At 39.3% G+C, this 22,070-nt stretch overlaps 2 protein-coding genes across 2 annotated transcripts in view; one reads left to right on the forward strand and one right to left on the reverse strand.

Moving 5' to 3' along the window:
- tsc1b (TSC complex subunit 1b) overlaps positions 1–7,978 on the reverse strand; it is a 38,061-nt gene extending 30,083 nt beyond the window's left edge. Inside the window, exon 1 of the mRNA XM_034206350.1 lies at positions 7,701–7,978. The gene's annotated coding sequence lies outside the window, so the exon portion shown is untranslated. The remainder of the gene's footprint in view (positions 1–7,700) is intronic.
- A 3,619-nt stretch (positions 7,979–11,597) lies between these two features.
- gfi1b (growth factor independent 1B transcription repressor) lies at positions 11,598–16,397 on the forward strand. The gene is made up of 7 exons (XM_034206327.1): positions 11,598–12,188; positions 12,586–12,686; positions 13,299–13,475; positions 13,756–13,985; positions 14,674–14,811; positions 15,392–15,557; positions 15,943–16,397. Exons 2-7 carry the CDS (start codon positions 12,593–12,595, stop codon positions 16,119–16,121), a joined length of 984 nt encoding a protein of 327 aa, XP_034062218.1. The 5' UTR covers positions 11,598–12,188; positions 12,586–12,592; the 3' UTR covers positions 16,122–16,397.
- Positions 16,398–22,070: the final 5,673 nt, after the last annotated feature.

Below are 22,070 nucleotides of genomic sequence, written 5' to 3' on the forward strand. Positions count from 1 at the left end.
CTCGAGGAGAAGAGGACAGCAGTGGAGAGAGAAGAAAAGAGCATATACTTGTGTTCGTCTGCACATAGTTTTTTGAAGAAATTGACGAGTAGAGGAGACGAGAAAAAAAGTATAACAGTATCGATCCTATTGGCTCTAGTATCGATATTTTGAAACGTAACGTAATATCGGAAGTATCGATATTTTGGGATCGATCCGCCCACCCCTACTGGCTGTGACGCAACTCAAGGCATATGCTCGAACCGGAGCTGCCTGGACGCTGCAATCATGTTGCGCACACTTTTCGTACAATGTCCCACTGTCTGACTTCCTGCATAAAGTCAAGTGCTCGGCGCAGTTGTGGCGAAATGTCGCTGCTCTGTTTTCATTTAAACAGCTCCGTATATCCGTTAGCGCAGCTAGCTAGCACCAGATGCTAACAACAACAATGCACGTAAGGTCTCTCTCTCGCTCGGGCCACACATACACACACCCTCCCGGTCCTCCAGATGGCCAGTCGGTGCCTGCCGGTGAGCGTGGACTGCCACAAGCGGGCGACAGGAGCGGGGCTGTCAGCATCAGCTTGTAGATGGTATTTTAAACTCGATGCGCTCTGAAACTACGGGGCGGCCGAGGAAAAAAAATACACATGCGTTAATCGCGTTAAAATAATTAGTGGCGTAAAGATTTTTTTATTATCGGTTATCGGTATCGGTCTTGAGAAGCAGGAAGTTATCGGTATCGGTTTCAAAAAACCAATATCGTGCATCCCTACTTTTAACAATGCACCAATCGATCAGCCAATGGTGGCAGGTTTTGAGTTGATCGGCCATGATGGTGACCAGGGGCATCGCCTGGAGAAAGCCCCGGATGTTTTTTCTTTAGCCCCGGTGTCAGGACAAGTGTCACTGACACCGGACAAATTCTCCCTCAATAATATAATACATTAACCTACTTTACCTATAGGACGGACTGCAGAAATGTAATTTCCCATGTTCAGTGAATGCAACACAGAGGCAAAACGACGCCACCAGACCAATCAGAGAGTTGCATGGAAATAAACGTGTTTTATTGGCTGACAGGTACGTACCTCTCCTCTGTGACAATGTTTCAACTTTAAACTGTCAGCCCCGGACGCGGAGATTCTGAAGATGGACATTAGACATTTCTTTAATAAAAAAGACGGCAATTCTCAAGTGGTGGCTCACACAACAACCCCAGAGCCACCACCTGAGCCAGATGAACAAGGTATGTACCTGTCAGTAAACTTACAAGTTATGCGAACATGTAAGCAAAGCATACATTATAGCTACGTTGACGTTACTTTGAATCGCGCGGGTAAGCTAAACCGTTAGCAAGTAGCTATAGCTAGCCAGATATATTAAATAAACACTTTGTCATACAATCTAAATGTTGTGTTTTTTAGCGTTACTTGGTGATTTCAAAGAAAGCTCTCTGGGAAATGTTGACTTACTGTCTGTGTTCGACATGAAGCTAGAAGCTACCTTACACAGTTGATCCTGATTCCTGAGTCCTGTCAGTTAAAGTGTTTCATAGTTAGCTTAGCTACGCATCAACCTAGCACTGAAATATATATATGGATGTTATGTGACAGTATTTCTGAGAAAAAGTCAGCTGAAATGGTGGCATAGTTGCCACTGCTTTACGTGTCGACAGCATGTTTGAACGTATTTGCAGCAGTAAATGTGGCTGTCTGGCCACTGACGTTGCCATAACAACACCTGCATTTAAATGTGCAACCTCTTTTTGTGACAGATTTTGCATCAAAATATAATTCTTCTGATTTATATTTCCTATTGACAGCTAGTTTCTATGTGAACATTATGAGATGGACAGCCAGCTAACAAGCTTTTTATACAAATATTTCAGATCAAAGCCAATCCAGTGGGGCTCCTGAAAGGGGGCAAGGGACACTTTGCTCCCAATTATTAAGCCTTGACCCGCATCTTAAAATTTATATGATCAAAAAATGATCTGCATTGTCGGAGGCCTTTTTTCCTCATTATCATGTCAAATTGTACAGCTTTCCTTAGTGTTGAATGCAGAAAGATGACTATATTAGAGTATTAAGTGAAAATGACTATATTAAAGTTTTAAGTAAATATATTAAGTGAATTACTCAAACTGCATTTGTATAGGAATGATTCTGTCCTATTGGCAGATAACTACTCTAACAGTGATATCTACAAGAGATGTCAATTTAACTATTTTCAATTGCTTAGTATTACATTTTGTGACAGTGTGGTGACACTCATTTTAATGAAGACAAATGTGTGCATCTTGAAATTCATTTATTTGACAGAGCTGGAAACTGATACATACTTGTTTGTGTTTACCTACACAGTCATCACAGATGAGCCAAACAGAGTAGAGGATGAAGAAAGGAGAACAGGAGAAAGGGACACACAAGAAGGAGATACAACAGACAAGAACGACAATGGAGACAACAATGAACAGGAACACCAGAACAGACAAGAGTCAATGAGTAACATGACTGATTTAGGGACTGCAGATACAGGGCCAAGGCAAGTGAGACATCACTGCTTTCCATCCAGCATGTTTGGCCAGCAAAAGAGATCATTTCAACCGCAAACAGCAAGAGATGAGGGATTATTATTTCCTCCTTCCATCCCTTTTTTCTGTTTAATCTGATTACTAACAACTTCTAATAATTTGACATAGTTTATGATTTAATTGGAAAATGAAGTGTTTTTAAATAATAAACCCGATTCTGATTCTTTGATTTCTTTTTGACATATGGGTGTTGAGAGATGTATCCATATCTCTTAATGTTGCTCTCAAAGTGCACAAGATTGCTTTTAACTTCAGTATTTAAAAAGTCTTCCTGGGGGACCCCAGAGGAGGTGAGTTCCCCCCAAAATAGCACTTTATCTCTGCTTATGTAACTCCGGTGTAGTGTCCCCTCGTCAACAGATCACTCAGAGCTGGTGATTACTTTCCTGCATTTCAATGGACAGCATGAGCTGCATTGCTTAAGAGATCCTCTCATGCTATCTCTTTTACAAAATAAGTGTCCAGTCAACAACAAAACATCAGTGATCGTATTGTGGTAGTATATTTTTCACAAGCAATGTGAAACATTAAACTTATACAAACTGGTGTACAAAACTCACATACCTGCGTTGATCTCCTGGAGTGTCTCTACTCTTTCTTCTCCACATCTCTTGTCCACCATCAGAGATTGCAAACATTTCAGAAACAGCTAGAGGTAGGGGACAAACAACTTGTTCGCTGGGCATGTCAAAAACCTCCCTGCTTTGATCAAGACTTTAGGGAGCCTTTAGCCCCTCTAGTAAAGGGACTGGAAAGCAAGCTTTGAAAATGCAGTACCATCTACATGCTGTCATGTTCCAGACACTGCTCTCAACCACTCAGGGCCTGCACACATACCTGCAGAAAGAAACAATTGACTTGGTGCAGGCAGTAGATTACAAAACAGCAGTTGAGAACACACTGAAAAGTTACCAAAGTAACGAGAAAGCACATGAGGTCTATGACAAGACCAAGGCCCTGTGCAATGATCTTGATATTCCCGAAACTGTGACACAGAAGAAGAAGCGTAGAAACATGGAAGACTTTGTAGTAGGGCTGCACGGTATTGAAAAAAAAGACGTGTTCAATGGCATTAAAACGAGAAAGAAAAAACGCGGCTGAATCGGTTAATCCATAGGTTTTTAACGTCTCTGTATAAAAAAATGATTTAATTTATAATCCATAATTCCATTTTTATGTAAATATCGCAGAGCAAAAGTTAGCTGCTAATGGTAGCCACCATAGTGGCTGCTGCTTCCGGTCTTGGCTATGCGGAAGTCTCTCACACACACATTACCAAATAAGGACTGTGTGATTTCCCCTCGATTCCATTGGCTCTGACGGTCAGAAAGAGATGTCACATGTCAAAATCCAGCAAGGTGGGCCAGAGATATGGAAAATCCACCCAAATGGCCCCAAAAGAGGGTTTTTTTGGTGCTAAATCTGTCTAAAAAGGTCAAATATCAGGGGAAGTTCTACACACACCAACACATGAACAACTAAGGAGTGAGAGTGACGACACGTAGCCAAAACCGGACGCTGACAGCTACGGTGAGACGATCTCCCGTAAAAGGTACGTGTTGTGATGTCTGTGTTTGCTTCCCCTGTTGCGAGATCGGATCGCTTATATACTATACTTAAATAATCTGTGGAGTCTCAGCTTTAATCGGATATATTGTATGTGCAGTTTCGATAAGTAATAAGGGTATCTTTATTTTGAATCCTGTGTTAAAGTGCGTTAGCATTTTTTTTTTTTTATGAATAAAACCGCACGTCCCTGCGGTGTGAATACCGCGCATGCGCATACCGCGGTTATCGCCATGACACGGTATGTCGTTCAGCCCTACTTTGTAGTCAAGGCATCATGTGGAGCAATGTGAAACATTAAACATAAATAAACTGGTGTACAAAACTCGCATACCTGCATTTCAATGGACAGCATAAAAGGACTCGTGAGCTGGGTTCTGGTGCTCAGAATAGCTATTGATGATCACGTTGATAAATCATATAAAACAAATAGCCAATCACACTAAAAACATGTTGCTGTGACTGTGAGCATTAAACAATTAACATTAAACTAAACAAACACAACGGTACGTTATTGTCCTTATAAAATAAAAACATACATTTTGTCCACCGAGATAATACAGGCACCTTACCCTCAAGAGATCCTCACGTGCTATGAGAATCTCCCACAATCCATTGCCGTAACAAAGCTAATGCAGGCACACGTTTGTGACACCAGATGGCGCAATTGTGTATGTGCGTGTGGGGAGTCTTGCAGTAGAAAATGTGACTGTAGCGCCGCCACTGTGGGCTAAGCCCCGAATGTTTCCAGGTCCAGGCGACGCCCCTGATGGTGACCATGGATCAACGTTGATCATTTTGCCGGTCAAATGTACACATGGTGGTGTTTTTTGCCGCACACTGAACAGAACAGACAGTAATGTGAAAGCCACACTCACTATGTTATCAGTGAAAACATTTTCCAGCATGTTTGAAGAGAGGAACAAGGCGATTTGTGTCCAAAATAAACCATGGAGGAACAAAGTCTAGTATCGTGGTGCAATTCTGGAATAAAAGTTCCAAAAATGTCCCTGTTTGCTTAACTATAGTTCTAATTTGATTTGTGGGGCAAAATGGCCATGTTTGGTTCAACCCAACCAGCTGTCCAAAAGATATTCATATCATATTCAAAGTAGTAATTCCTTTTACCTGAGAATGCTTTTTTTGTTGCTAGAAACTTTAACATTAATCCATTTAATATTTGGTTTAAGTTACTTTTCTGTCAGCAGATTCATTGATGAATTGAGTCTGCAAGTTACTTGATGGTGGTAATGATACAGATAAAGACCATGAACTATCCTTAAATGACGTTACATGGTAGATGCACTGTGTTTTTTCTATTGCCGGAATATGTGCTTTGAAACATGCCTCTCGTCCATTTACGCGTGCAAACATAGGGACAAGAAGCTGGGATCTAACCGCCAATCTTGAAGGACAACCTGTACTACCTCCAGAGCATTTAGTCTACCGTGATTAACATAAACATGGTGGCCAAAATAATAGAAACCCCTCCTGGTTAAAAACGCAGTGCAATTCCACAGAATCCCAAACGGTAAGCTCCAAAAGGACGATACAGGTTTATTGACACCACTTCAAATATGTTTATGAAAAACAAAAGACTGCAGCTATTCTAACTTAGCACCTCATAAACTGGAAATTGAAGGAGGAGAAGAAAACTTACAAAACTACATACCTCTTTATTTGTGGGGGATTATATGTAAAGTAATTACACTTTTTAAGAGGGATCTAAGTTGTACTGTTAGTTGCTAGGGGGTTTACTTAGCAGAATGTGTGGTTAGTTGTTGATTTATGCGTCTAAATAATTCCACGGGGGATCGTGTAAAATAGCCCGACACAAGAATAAAACTATTTATTCGTTCATATCATAAAACCTCCAGCATCGGGCTGGTCAATAAAAAGCAAACTATTAACAACAGTGAGTGGGTGGGAATCATCTGAATTTCTCCTTGCTAAATAACAAAACAAACTGTGTTAGGTCTGTACTTCCTGGAACCCCCACAGACCCTCACTCCATACCAAACTTAATTTAGATCAGCAGATATCCATCTTCATTTAGATCACATCTTATTTTTACAAAAGTTCTTGCAAGGCCGCTTTTGTCTATGGACATTAACCGCTGATGCACAGAGACGAAGATGTTTTCAAAAGAGAGGTATTGAAAACAAGTATTTTTCTAATTGACAATAACAAGAACATAGTCTTGCAAGTGCCTTATAATGGTCACAGGGATTTTGAGGAGAGCCTCTGGTATTTCTCAGGGAATGTGCTTCCTGGGGGAAGTTCACTTCTTAAAAAAAAACAAAAAAGGCTCCCTCTGTTAATCTGACGCTCAGTAAAGTGACACTTCACTACATTCAGGCCTTCAAAAATAATAATTGTATGTTTCAGCTAGATCCGTAATCTGTCAAATGTTCCTAAAGTATCCCAATAATTCAGTATTTGAAAGTTTTAATAACCAAAAACTATGGAACTCAATGACTCTGAATATTAGAATCCTATCAATATTTTTTTTTAAAACCTATATATACACCGGTTTAAATCATGCCAGCCATAAAAGCACTTAGGAACTGGCTTTAGGAAATCAAATATACAGAAAACAAGCTGAATAAATAAAAGCATTTTACATAATAAGAACATTTCAGAAACATTTAAGGTTTCTGTTCAGACATTGAATTCATCACCTCAGTAGTTCTGAAACACTGGCGACAGCCCTTCTACTCGGATGTTAGTGTTTTCATAACTTATACAAAGCTATGTCAGGCAGACATGCCACATGGTGACAGTGAGTTTAGTATAATATGACAGAGGTCAAGAAGGTCAAACCATGAAACTAGTGGACCGTTTTGTCACCATGGTGGCAGGAAAGCTTAATGACGACTGAATGAACACATGCTAACAACAGTATATTAATGATTAGCATGGGGTACAAACTGGTGTATTAGAGTGGGAATGCAACCACAATATGAAATAAGTATAGTGCAGAATGCTGCAAGACAAATACTCTGATGCATAATGAGCAAACAATTAAGCAAATAGGCCATCATTAAAATACGTCGTACTGACATACATAAGGAGAGAGGGACAGAGCAAGGACAAACCCGGACAGAGCGCCTCAGAGCCCGGCCAGGCTCAGGTCTGAGCACCGCTGCTCTGGAGGACTGACCACTGGCTGCTTGTCGTAAACAACTCGCAGAGAACAATGGGCAGGGTTGGGTTTACTTTATCCGATTATAAAAATATGCATATATATTTTCTCCTGCGAACAGATAACCTATTCAAGCCCCGCAGAAAACGCAGATATAACCTCGATTAAACATCATAGCACCAACGTCTACTAAATCCATCACTGGGTCTCTCCAAAAACAAGTCAGCCCCAGCGCGAGAGCTAACGTTAGCTGGGAGCAGCGACCCACTCTCGGTCGGGGATTTATCTTGCCTGTCAGCCGTGTTTTGTCGGCCAAAAAGCAAGCCAAACACCCCGTGTATAGTAAAACAAATCATATGCGTTGATATTCACTGTCAGAAAAACACATAAGCCATAAATAATCAGACCTGTTTACCTGTTAGAGTAGCTGCACTCCACAGGGCGCCGCCATCTTGAACACCTCACAGCCCATCCCACCGCAGTCTGCCTCCGCTGCCGGGCTGCATACAAACTAATCCCACAAGTTAGCGCCCCGCAAGTCGCAAGAGAGACTTTTACAACTAATTAAACCTTAAAAATAGCTCTAAAAAAATATGTTGACCTACATTAAGTCAATCTTAAATTATAATAGCATCCGTAACCCGACACATTAATCGCTAGGTTGCAGAGCTAAGATTGTTTTTCCCATCTCACCCATTGGTGGAAGGATGAAATGTGTGTAATGCGGTTTCGCGTGACCCACATGTGAAGAGCGCACGCGCATATTAGATTTTTTTTTTTACCAGGTAGTGGTGAGATCACTATGGAATCCCATTGACGGCAGAAAATCATTTAAAAAATCGAGTAGTTAGGAATTGTAAAATGTAGGCCTATGGGGGGCAAAAAAGTATTTAGTCAGCCACCAATTGTGCAAGTTCTCCCACTTAAAAAGATGAGAGAGGCCTGTAATTTTCAACCTGGTACACTTCAACTATGAGAGACAGAATGGGGGGAAAGAATCCAGGAAATCACATTGTAGGATTTTTAATGAATTAATTGGTAAATTCCTCGGTAAAATAAGTATTTGGTCACCTACAAACAAACAAGATTTCTGGCTCTCACAGACCTGTAACTTCTTCTTTAAGAGCCTCCTCTGTCCACCACTTGTTAACTGTATTAATGGCACCTGTTTGAACTCGTTATCAGTATAAAAGACACCTGTCCACAACCTCAAACAGTCACACTCCAAACTCCACTATGGCCAAGACCAAAGAGCTGTCAAAAGACACCAGAAACAAAATTGTAGACCTGCACCAGGCTGGGAAGACTGAATCTGCAATAGGTAAGCAGCTTGGTGTGAAGAAATCAACTGTGGGAGCAATTATTAGAAAATGGAAGACATACAAGACCACTGATAAACTCCCTCGATCTGGGGCTCTACGCAAGATCTCACCCCGTGGGGTCAAAATGATCACAAGAACGGTGAGCAAAAATCCCAGAACCACACGGGGACCTAGTCAATGACCTGCAGAGAGCTGGGACCAAAGTAACAAAGGCTACCATCAGTAACACACTACGCCGCCAGGGACTCAAATCCTGCAGTGCCAGACGTGTCCCCCTGCTTAAGCCAGTACATGTCCAGGCTCGTCTGAAGTTTGCTAGAGAGCATTTAGATGATCCAGAAGAGGATTGGGAGAATGTCATATGGTCAGATGAAACCAAAATAGAAATGTTTTGGTAAAAACTCAACTAGACGTGTTTGGAGGAGAAAGAATGCTGAGTTGCATCCAAAGAACACCATACCTACTGTGAAACATGGGGGGTGGAAACATCATGCTTTGGGGCTGTTTTTCTGCAAAGGGACCAGGACGACTGATCCGTGTAAAGGAAAGAATGAATGGGGGCCATGTATCGTGAGATTTTGAGTGACAAACCTCCTTCCATCAGCAAGGGCATTGAAGATGAAACGTGGCTGGGTCTTTCAGCATGACAATGATCCCAAACACACCGCCCGGGCAACGAAGGAGTGGCTTCGTAAGAAGCATTTCAAGGTCCTGGAGTGGCCTAGCCAGTCTCCAGATCTCAACCCCATAGAAAATCTTTGGAGGGAGTTGAAAGTCTGTGTTGCCCAGCGACAGCCCCAAAACATCACTGCTCTAGAGGAGATCTGCATGGAGGAATGGGCCAAAAATACCAGCAACAGTGTGTGAAAACCTTGTGAAGACTTACAGAAAACGTTTGACCTCTGTCATTGCCAACAAAGGGTATATAACAAAGTATTGAGATGAACTTTTGTTATTGACCAAATACTTATTTTCCACCATAATTTGCAAATAAATTCTTTAAAAATCAGACAATGTGATTTTCTGGATTGTTTTTCTTCTCATTTTGTCTCTCATAGTTGAGGTATACCTAGGATGAAAATTACAGGCCTCTCTCATCTTTTTAAGTGGGAGAACTTGCACAATTGGTGGCTGACTAAATACTTTTTTGTCCCACTGTATGTATGTATGTATGTATGTATGTATGTATGTATGTATGTATGTATGTATGTATGTATGTATGTATGTATGTATGTATGTATGTATGTATGTATGTATGTATGTATGTATGTATGCAGTATTTGGAAATAATTCAATGTAATCAAACACGTAGTATTTGCAGTAATCTTATCTCAAATACATGTATTTCTTATTTGCCATATGCTACTGAAACTACAATCAATGTTGTGCTATAAAAGCAATGATATTTATATTTTGCCATTACTCATCTTTCAATGAACACCCTCTGACCCACATGTGAAGAGCGCACGCACATTTTTGTTTCAGTTTTTTTTGTCTAGTGTGGGATAAGCATTGAAGCCCAATAACGCCAGCAAATTAAATATAAAGTTAGGAAGGACAAAATGCATGTATGCAGTATTGGCGAGAAGTGATAACATGTAATCACACTATTACTTTAACTAGATTTTGTAGTAACGTATATTTACTGTAACTCAAGAGTGGGCCTAACTCAATTATAGTAACATTCCTTTGTTGCCTTTACTTTATGTAGATAAATAATAATACATCTACAAATAATGTTCGGCCATAAAAGGTAGGAATTATATTTAACATTGCCATTACGTATGCCATGACTCTTGTTGAAAATGAACAGTAGTTGTAGTAGATCATATTTGACTTGTACATCTTAATACAGTTGAGCATCAAACGGGAAAGTAGAAATATAAGTAACAAAAGATTAACATAGCCTACATAGCCTTGACTGAATGTAATTCTGGCATGTACAGTGGACGATGGAGTAGGTAGTAATAATAATAATAATAGATTTATTTTGTAAGCGTTTTTACAGGTGCTCAAAGTCGCTTTACAGAGATAGCGAAAAGAAAAGAACAACAAATAAATATAGTTAGTAACAATCACACATTAACAATCACACATTAAAAGCCAGATTGAGGAGGTGAGTTTTTGTACGTTTTTTGAAGGTGGTAGAGTGAACTGGTAAACAAAATATGATGCAAACATCTTGAAAATGTGGTTACAAATGTTGTTGAAACTTGTTCAACAGGAGCTATTGACTTTTCTCTTTTGTATTGTATCATGTTCTTCTAACTTTCATTTTACAACATTATTTTACATTATCCTAAACTACGATAAGTTATATTACAAAACGTAAATTATCTATTTTGTGTCATAACATCCTGATGATAAAAACAGTCAAATAAATTCATTTTAAATCAGAAAAAACAAGCTAAATTCAATTTTTTTAAAGGATTTTTATTACATACAAAATGAAACAAAAATATATGTGAATTAATAAGTTACGTTTGATAGAGCGGAGAGATGATTTATAAATACATTTAAAAAAAAACAATTTTAGAGATCAAATATTATAAATATAAGAAAATCGCTAATACCAATTCAAGTCTCAAGAGTCAAGACACTCTTTGTCCACCAGATGTCGCACGTGCACCTCCTCCTTTATATAAATCCTCATCCTCAAAATGTGTATCCAGTCTTCCACTTGCTCTTCAAGATTTACATATAAACATATAATATAAATAAAGTAATTTCTGAACACTTTTTTCCCCTACTAATATTTTCTAACTGCCTTATTTGATCATATCAACATATCTTTTAGTGATGTTACCTACATGCGTGACACTGAAGCATCAAACTAAGAAATCTGTCATGTCTGAATACTGACAGGCTTTAACAAATAAAGACAGAGTCAGCAGTGTAAACGTTGTCAGTCTCCCGGACTGGTTTGGTGTGTGTATCTTTGGAGGTGCTACAGTCTCATATGATCATTTAAATCCTTCACACAGTCATACACACACTACGATTCAGAGTAAATCCTGTAAATCAAACAGTGTGTGGTGGAAATATTTGGTCGGATTTTCAAGCGGTAAAATCTTGTTTCTGTTTTTCCTATTTAAATTGTTTTTATAAATAGTGATTTAGTTGGTTTTTTGGGGGACATATAGCAAAAAGGCAAACTAATTAAGCTTAAATTAAAGCACAAAAAGGTTCTTTTGGAAGAAAGTATTTATTGACTTTATTTTTTAAACATGTACCTTATAATATTCCTTTTACCCCGGAGCATTGGGTGTTTTGTGTGCTAACTGTTCAGGGACAGAGAAGGCCTGTGTTTTTTTACGCAAATTTGCACCTGCAGGATGGCCTTTTCATTGGTTGAAACCACAGTCAGATTCCCCTTGCGAAATTATCTGATTGAAAATCAGGGAGGGGAGAAAAGGGGAGAGCAACAAGTGTGATGGTTTTACACTGCTTTGCTTTGCTGACTTTTTAGTAAAGGATTTTAGCGACGAATTTCCCTCATTTTAGCTTCTTACAACCGAGGAAGAAGGACATTACTTTTTATTACACCGATTTCCTTTTCGCGTGAACTTTCTTGGTTAACGGTGAGTCTAAAATAACTTCTAAATACAGTTAGTAAAACTTGTAATACTATTTCAACAAATAATATAACAATTTAAGCCGTACGAATATCAAACAAGTAGCCTACTAGGCTACTAATTAAACTTTATTCTGTTGAACAAGAAGAAAGATATTCACTTACCGTAGTAGGCCTACTTGACATTACTGCTGAGTATCCCACTGGGAACATAAACAAAACATGTAAATTAAATATAAAAGTAACTGAAATTATAAATATAACTGTATTCAGAATATCTTAGATTTAAAAACATGTAGCTAGTGACGTTTTTTACGTCTTTCACTTTGAACAATATTGTTTGGTTTCCATGGGGAATTTTGTTTTTATCCTAATTGTGTCGCACATTATTTTGTATCGTTTAGGATCAACATGCCGCGGTCATTTCTGGTGAAGAACAAAAGGTGCGCGTCCTTTAATATTCACCGGTCATATGAAGACGAGCCGAAGGCCCCCTTACAAACAGGTAATACTGCAATAAAACATTTAATTATCTAAATGTGTTTGGAAATACGGTTAGGTTAATTCAATTCAAACTGCCTTCTTGTAGCCTACTGCCTTAAGTCCTTATTTTGAAGCAGCACTACGTTTGAAATATTTGCATGCATTTCGATTTGAAGGCAGATTGTATAAGAGATATGCACTAATCCTATGTTATTAATGATGGTAAAATACTGAATAGAAGTTAACCAATTTAAGAAATTGTGACGACTTTCAGAGTTTTATTGTTTTATGAAATGCACAATTTGAGGGTTTTCCTTTATTTGAATCAATAACACTGTTAGTTGTACATACATGTTATATATTTCAAATATCCATAGACCTATACAGTATATCGTTTTCATTATCTATTCTACTGTACACTATCATTTACTTTTTGCTTTATCTTTATCATTTTATATGTACATATTTTTCAAATTCACCATTGTATGTATGTTTCTTTCATGTTCTATAGCTTCTATGTTGCAATGTTGGAAGACCCTGAGACTTATAATATTAACTATGCTATAGTTATTCTGCATTATGACAAATAAAGCCTTTCAATCTCCTGAATCTTTTATTTATTGTGTTTTTGCAGATGCCCCACCTGTGGCTCATAGCACAGACTCTGAAGACAGGCCTAAGTCGGAGGAGCATGCTTCCCCTGCAGACCCCTGCTCCTTTAAGGAGGAGGTGAAACTCGAAAGCCCCTTACCTGCTCACCCAGAGCCAACCAGACCTCCTGTGGCCCCCACTCAGCCATACTACCTCAACGGTGAGCTGCAAAAGCATATATCTCCTTCAGATTTTATAAAAATATTTTACTTTTTACACTGCTACAATATTGCAATAATGCACATTATATGGACAATCTTGCACTAATATTTATTAGATTTATTTATTTACATTTGTATTTATATTCATGATTGTGGGAAACAGTATTTCGATCTCTCTGTCTGTACACACAAACTGGAAGATTGACAATAAAGTTGACTTTGACTTGACTTTAAAACCTTCGTTCAGATGGATGATTTTCTGTATGTGTTCTCCCTCAGAGCCTCACATGGCCGGATTCCCTCCCTACTACAAGCCGTCGTACGCCTGGGAGCCGATGCCCCCCTCCTATAAGATTCGTCAGATGAGCTTCAGCCCCACGGTGCTGCAGCACGCCAGCAGCCTGTACGGGTCCCACATCAGCCGAAGCCCCCAGCCCCAGCAGCCTCTGGACTGCAGCACACACTACTCCCCCACCTCCAACACCTTCCACTGTCTCACCTGTGAAAAGGTAGGTCAGCCTCACACCTGTGCATATGTACTATAATATGTGACTGTTCTAAATACACTCTAAAAACAAATGCTCCAAACGGTAAACAAATAAATAATGCATATTTTTGAGTTATGTCAACTTAAATTGAAATTATGTTTAACCAAGAACCTACCCTGAGTTGGAAGAATTTGTAATGTGTTTTTCAAATATATTTTTAACTTGACTTGAGCCAAAAAGTTTAGATTGAATTTCCAAAAAACAAATACTTTTTACACATACTCTTACAAAGGAATTCTTGAGTGTTACTCTATGAACAACATACAGCCAAAACAACCAAGAAAAAACTAAGATGTTATCATTACCGTTCTATATTCTGATTTATCACCTGGTCTTGTTGTTTTAGAGAGGTGGAGACCTCTGCGGTTAATTCGGCTCCCAGTAAAAACCTCCTCAACGTCTTGATGTGAAGTTATCACACAAACAAGCCGAGCAACAACTGCTAAAGAAACAGAGATTTTTTATGTGAATAGCTCTACTTTAATATGTGTACCTGTTTTAATCACAGTGTTTGTTTTGGAGTGGAGATGACCTGTGTGGATAATGAGGCTCCCGCTAAACACCTCCTGAACAATGAAGTAATCCCAGTAAGAAGCTGACTGCGTTGATGTTAATGGTTAAGACAACACTCCCATGTTATCTGTTTCAGGTGTTCTCAACGCCCCACGGACTGGAGGTTCACGTCAGGAGGTCGCACAGTGGAACGAGACCTTTCGGATGCAGCATCTGCAGGAAAACCTTCGGCCACGCCGTGAGCCTGGAGCAACACATGAATGTCCACTCCCAGGTAAATCTATGGTGACTCTCCAAAGCTGTATGAAATATTAAAAGTTTCTTGAATTGAATGGGCTACTCAATCAAAATGTGTCTTCTTGTTTATTGACAAAAGGATCAAATTCAATAAAATCCAGTAGACAATAGCGGCACAGATGTTACAAATGTAAAATGGATGGGTTGTGCCTTTTGAAAAAGCTGCTTTTGCATTTACCTGACCTAGTTCTGAGTTTTAAAGGTTTTTCCCAAGTTGTTAAGTTAATGGCAATAAACATAATACATCTGAAGAAATGGTTATGATATGAAAAAAGAATCATTAGCATGCAATGCCATTAGTAAAAGTTGATTTCACTCAATCCATAGTTTAGTTTTTACGCAAAATAAAAAACCCGACCTTTTCCCACCAATGGACCCACCAACAGGTCTATTGATATTGTTGGTGTTCAAATTTCCATTTTATTCTTGTACTATTAAGAACTTCTTGTCTATGCTGGTCTAAATGTGACCTATAAACTTGGAGAAAAGTTATCTTTTCTCACATCTTTTTTATTTGTTGATAACTGTGTAACACTTTTACTTTCTTCTTTGACCAGGAAAAAAGCTTTGAGTGCAAGATGTGCGGGAAAACCTTCAAGCGCTCCTCCACTCTGTCCACGCACTTGCTCATCCACTCGGACACGAGGCCGTACCCCTGCCAGTACTGCGGCAAGAGGTTCCACCAGAAGTCTGACATGAAGAAACACACGTACATTCACACCGGTAGGTCACAGTCATTTTGCAAAAGGCGACCTTATATGAAGATGTTCATGGATGTTATTATCTGCTATCCAGGTGCAGCAAGCAGGAATTGTTTCCAGGAGTAATAAAACTACTGATAAATCAGAAAAAGAAACTTAAACAAATATCCTGTTGATTTGCATATCTGGTTTTCCTGCTTCCACGCAGCGCTCTGTGAAAGGAGGTCTATGCTGGTGACATTAGTTGCAAATAAATGTTTGACAAATCTGAACAATGGCATGATTCTTCACCCGTAGTTGTTATTGCCAACATTTTCGAGGGAAAACTCATACAAGCACCATTTTGAATGAATTGAAGATATTGGATATTATTTCTTACTGTGTTGTTTTTGTGTGTTTTATTATAGGTGAAAAACCCCACAAATGCCAAGTGTGTGGTAAAGCGTTCAGCCAAAGCTCCAACCTGATCACACACAGTAGAAAACACACAGGCTTCAAACCGTTTGGGTGTGACATTTGTTCAAAGGGCTTCCAGCGAAAGGTGGATCTTCGCCGACATCACGAGAGTCAGCACGGCCTGAAATGAAAAGGAAAACAGTGTCTATGTGTACATTTCTATTAAATAAGCTGATATTGATTCCTCATTGAAGGCCATTTATAATGAAGAAATTGAGTGATTGATGAAAATGTATCTGTTAATATATTAAGTGGTCATTTAAAGATGTGTTTACATGATGAGTGGGAGATGTGTCAATACTAAATATACTTTTATTTTTGATTTCATATAATTTATTTAAAGTATGCCTGATCAATGTGTGTGAGCTATTCAATGCTTTCAATTGGAATAAAAGGGTGAAATGTCTACCGATCTTTTTTTTTCTTTTAGAATAACGACATGCAAAGGGAAATGCAATATAACATCTTCGTGCCCTTAAGGCAGAATACATGTTTGTCTAAGATGACTGGATGAGAACTGGATGAGATCTGTGAACACACTTGTACTCCTCCGTTTGCCTCTTTCTGTGTGTTTTGTCACATTTCCTGTCAGAGCAGGATGTAAAATATCTAACTGCGGCCTTGGGTGAAAATCTCTTACAGGGACGATGTGAAATGGAGTAACGCTGCATTCAAATAACACACGGAACAGCATGCAAATATAAACCCAGAGCGTTGACTGGAAAGCAGATGAAGGATTAGGGTTAGTCTACTAATCTGAGTAGAAAATCACAATTGCCCAAACTGTTGGATGGACTGTAACAATCTTTGACCACACACCTTTGCACACATGCAGTCAGTGTAGCTGCTCAGCCCTTACCTTGCGTTGAGTCGAATGGGATACAGGGATTAATACGGGACTGTGTAAAAAGGGATTGATTACTTAGTCAACTGTTACCACACCCAGACGCCTTTTGGATTAACTTCAACAAACAAGTGTCGGCTCTAACGAAGACACACCACCTTCCTCAAACACCAAACCTGTTAGGACATTAAGCTGCTCGAGGCAAATCAGATCATCACCTGGGCCTTATAAATCTGACACCAACAGGATGCAGCGCTGCCAGAACTTGTACAAGTGTTGGTTTTTGGATAAATTGGTACAATTGCTGATATAAAATAGTGATGGCAATACCTTTTTCTCAATTTTTTCTCAGTGGGGCAATAATGACAAATTTGTTCTAGGCCGACCCAGGTTAGCATTGCAAGGCAGAACGCTAATGGGATTTGTCCATTGGGTAATAGGCCTATAGCAGAAAATAACTGTGGCAAACAAACATCTTTAATACATCTTTGACTCCATATTTGAAGTGTACATGCAATGCCAGAAGTAAAAAGCTAACTTTAGGCTACAAACAAACATCATGGTCACTTGACCTTAATGTCACCACCGCTAAGCTAAAGGCGGCTAATGTTCGCATTGTGCTGTTTAGTAGTCTCATTTAGTCGATGTTAGCAACCACTGTTGATACATAGAAGTATTCAATATTCAAGTAAGGTGTGTTTACTCTTGTATTGTTTGTCACAGAACACAAATAGAACATGTCTAAAAGGTCAACTAGCAGGCCTATGCAAAATCCACTTTTTCATGTCTTTTATACATAAACATGTGTCCCCTCTGTGTAAAAGAGATTCTGAAAGTTTCAGGAACAAATATTCACTCCAAAGACACCAAAGAGAAATACATTTGGGGAAGCTGGGTTAAGCGGAACATGAGAGTACACAGGTATAGACAGAGAGAAGGAAGAAGTAAGATGTCCCCCGACAAACTAAGCCTATATCAGCAAAACTAGGGGCTGAATCTAATCAGCCCTAACTATAAGCTTTATCAAAAAGGAAGGTCTTAAGCGCACTCTTAAAAACGGATAGGGTGTCTGCCGCCCGAACACAAACTGGAAGCTGATTCCACAAATGTGGAGCTTGATAAGAAAAGGCTCTGGCTCCCATTGTACTTTTAGAGACTCTAGGAACAACCAACAACCCTGCATTCTTGGAACGCAATGCCCTAGTAGGACAGTAGGGTATAATGAGTTCTTTAAGGTGAGATGGCGCCTGCCCATTAAGGGCTTTGTAGGCGAGAAGAAGAATTTTAAATTCTATCCTGTGTTCTATACAGTGTAAGGCAGCCAGAACAGGAGTAATGTGGTCCCTTTTCCTAACTCTGGTTAGTACACGAGCTGCAGCATTTTGAGTCAGCTTGACTGACTTCTTGGTACACCCTGATAATAAGGAGTTACAATAATCCAGCCTTGAAGTAACAAATGCATGGACTAGTTTCTCTGCATCGTTTTGAGGCAAGATATGCCTGATTTTTGCAATGTTACGTAGATAGAAGTAGGCGGTCCTTGAAATTGATTTTATGTGGGCGTTAAAGGATAAATCCTGATCAAATATAACACCAAGATTCCTTACAGTCTCACTGGAGGCCAAATTAATGCCATCCATAGTTAGTATATCCTTAGATAATTTGTTTCGTAGATTCTTCGGGCCAAGTACAATAACTTCAGTTTTGGTTGTGTTTAACATCAAAAAGTTTAAGGTCATCCACGTTTTTAAGTCCTTGAGGCAGTCTTGAATTTTATTTAGATGATTAATTTCAACATTTCAAAAGTTCTTTACAATCATCATCATCAACTTCTACGACGATTCCGTAGGAGAAAGAAGGTAAATATACGTCCTATTCGATGGCGTTAGAGCTAGCTGTTGTTAGCCTCTGCATGCACCAAGCTCAAAATACCCAGCTTTGCAGCATTAATTACTATGGTATAACATTAAAACTGATTCTCAATGTTATTTCCACAGATCATATTGAGGCTGGCGGAAAGGCGGATGTCACGTGTTATTTGGACACAGCCAAGATCTTCCGACGTAGGCTAAGCGTGACGTATGCGGTGCTTGCTTTCTAGACCGACAACTTTTTGGTGCTTGAAACAAACCGGATTCCGGAGCTTAGAGTCGGCTCCGCTGCGGTGTGAACAGGAAAAAACAGTCCTTTTCAAGCTCCAGCTCCGAACTGGCCCTGGAACCGCGTTGGTGTGAAAGGGACATCAGAGGAGCGTTGGGAGTGGCACCTTATTTTCATCTAAAGTAAAAGACAGAGAATCAGCACTTTTGAAATAGGGCTGAAACAGAGGGGATTATGGGAGGCTGCAATGATCTGTTTGGTATTTTGAGGCCAAACACTTCAGAGACATATTTTGTGTATATCTGAGACCATAATAAAGTAATGAAAAACGGTATAATAGGGGACCTTTAAGTTTGTGTTGACTACAGATATTTTTTAAGGCATATAACTAAAGAAAGGGGACCAGTAGTGGTGAAATGCAAACTACTTTCTAGGTTTCTGGACTTCTTCCTGCACACTCTATGGGATCTTTAAAAAAGACATATATGTACTAACAATTAAAACCTGGGATTTCCCCCGTGTTGTGCCAAGGGGAGTCACTGCTGCAGAAATCAGGGAGGACGAGTTAGGGCTTACGGTCTGGCAAACAAATCTGAGGCCTTTATGCAAAATGTGTTGCCATTACCACGGCAACAGGGTCCGTTGTGATCCTGTACAGTTACAACTGCTGCTGTCACCACCACATCCTGGTGAGAGCAGGCGGAGCAAATCAAAATACTGCACAGGTTTAACCAACAGTAAAGGGATGCATTTTGGGTGGGACGGGACCCTTTATACAGTCTATGGTGGGACCTAACAAACAGGACATGAAGTTCCTGAAGGAGGAGCCTGGGGGGAAACAGTAAAAAGTGAAAATAGTGTGGAGAGGTCACCTGTAACACAAGTGTACAATTGTTTGGTTGTGAAAAGCTTAACGTGAAGAATGTTTGCTTTGTAACAGAGATGTCTGAGAGAAAAGCTGATGAAGACTGTGCAGGAACTTTTTATCTGGTTATCTAACCCTTTGTTCATTTGCATATGTGTTCCCTGAAGCGTTCGGTATCGTGAAACTTGCAAATTTACTCTTTCTAACTGTTCAGCTCTCACAGAGCACCACTAGTAAAACATAAGTTTCTGAAATTCAGTACTCAGCATGAAAAGGTGCATTCAATATATTGAATTTATAGTATGCTTGCAGTGTGACAGAAGTCATTTCTTCAAGTTGCTGCCAGTACAGTGGAGCCTTAGCACTAAAAACCAACGCTGTTCCATCCAGCAGCCAACAAATAAACAAATCAAGACTCAAACATCAGCACTGTGCCTCAAAACCCCAGTCCAAATGCAGTTATGTCCCTCTGTATCTCACGTACATACCAGATGAACAGATAGATCACACAGCTCAAAATTTGTCTTGCAAATGAGCATGCAAATGAACCCTGGCTGCTACTGTGGTGTGGAAACACTGCAGGATGGCAGGAGAGCCTGAGGCATCGAGGACACAGTCAACATCAACTGCTATGTTTGGAAAAGCACATCCCCCCTAAATAAATCACTTTTACAGTTGTAGGACCCAGATATGTTCCTCCTTTTTCTACATTTAATCTGATTCTGTGTTGGCTGTAAAAGCAGTTCAGGATGTTTGACTTACAAGTTGTATTACAACTAACACAAACGGTTCCTCTACTTTAAGGGTGAATTTGACAGAGCAGCATGTTAAGTGCTTTCCATAAAATCAGGTTATTTAATAATGTTAATTTAGAAGATAATTTAATGTTAATTTAAAATATTTAAGACCAAGTGGTTCGTGAGTGTTGGACTTAATGAACCATTACTTTGACTATTCATATTTAGGAATATAAGTCAAAACCCCTGAATTCAACTTTAAAGGTAACTTTATCCAGTACGAGACGCTTTAAAAGTTGAAATGTGTTGGTCTTTTATTTTGAAATAAAAGACATCGAATTATTCAGGTGTTACAGCAGCACAGGGATGTGTACGGTGGCCAGGAAAGGTAAAGCTGCAAATATGTAGGCTTACAAATCTGTATAAGAGGTGTTACTTATTATATTTTCTAAAAACAGGACCAGACTACCTATAGCTGCTGTTTATAGAGCTTTCACCTGTGACACAAATGATGCATTTCAAAACTGATTGAACCTTTTATAAAGAATATAAATATTAGATGTAATAATATCTCAGCCAAGTGTCTCCCTTCGTAACAATGAAGAGTTGTATCCCACTCAAATGGCTCCCGTACCGTCAAAATGGCGTCAATATTACAAAAACTGGGATTTTCGTCATAACATATCTGTATGGAATTAATTTGCAGTTTCACTGGTTCAAGAAAAAACTACAATGATCTATGGATGACAGTTTCAAGCCACGAAAAAGGCCAAACTGGTAGGTTAGGCATGTTTTTAGCCGATCAATTGCCACTTATACTTTTTGCTACTGAAGTAATGGGGAGGACTCGCTCCCCTTACCTAACGGTTAAGAGGAGCGAGGGGTAAGCAGTTAATTCTGGTATGAAACAGCCGATGACATAGGTTTTTCAAAAAGTGTGATGGACCACACCCATGAGAGCATAAAGTCATACATGTACACCGAAATATTAGACTGATAGATCCAGAAGTATACGAGATTAGCTCTGGACGAACGGACAGATACACACACACACAACCAAAAAACAATAGTATTAAGTAAACAAAATCACACATTTGAAAGTTATTTCCAAAATATGACACATCAAAATATTGAGTAAAGAGTGTAAGGACTTGTTGTTCATATGTCAACCCATAGAAAAATATTAGATATTTTGTGTTTGATCCATAAAATACACAGTTTATTAATAAGATCTATGTAAAAGTTGGCCCTTAAGTCCTTATACACAACTAAGCTATTCCTTGTCTTTTTAAACTCAGTGTTGAATGACATGCCAGTGATCCATCACGCTGACAGAATCCAAATAGAAAAATAAACTGTCAGCAGATTTCCTCCATGTGACTGAACACAGGAAGATGCAGTATGATCACATCCTGTGTGTGTGTGGGTGAGATACTATTTGATTGCCAGTGGCACTGTGTTGTGGTCCAGGCTGAACGTCCTGGCCTCCTATTGATAAGTGCAGCGATGACGCACCGAAGGCCACTCCTACAA

Source organism: Gymnodraco acuticeps, unplaced genomic scaffold, assembly GCF_902827175.1.
Source record: "Gymnodraco acuticeps unplaced genomic scaffold, fGymAcu1.1, whole genome shotgun sequence".
Lineage (NCBI taxonomy): Eukaryota > Metazoa > Chordata > Actinopteri > Perciformes > Bathydraconidae > Gymnodraco > Gymnodraco acuticeps.

Excerpts from the sequence above, each read along its gene's own strand:
- gfi1b (XM_034206327.1), top strand. The coding sequence starts at position 12,593 with ATGCCGCGGTCATTTCTGGTGAAGAACAAAAGGTGCGCGTCCTTTAAT. Across the intron at positions 12,687-13,298 it reads GAAGGCCCCCTTACAAACAG|ATGCCCCACCTGTGGCTCAT; the intron begins GTAATACTGCAA and ends GTGTTTTTGCAG. Across the intron at positions 13,986-14,673 it reads ACTGTCTCACCTGTGAAAAG|GTGTTCTCAACGCCCCACGG; the intron begins GTAGGTCAGCCT and ends TATCTGTTTCAG.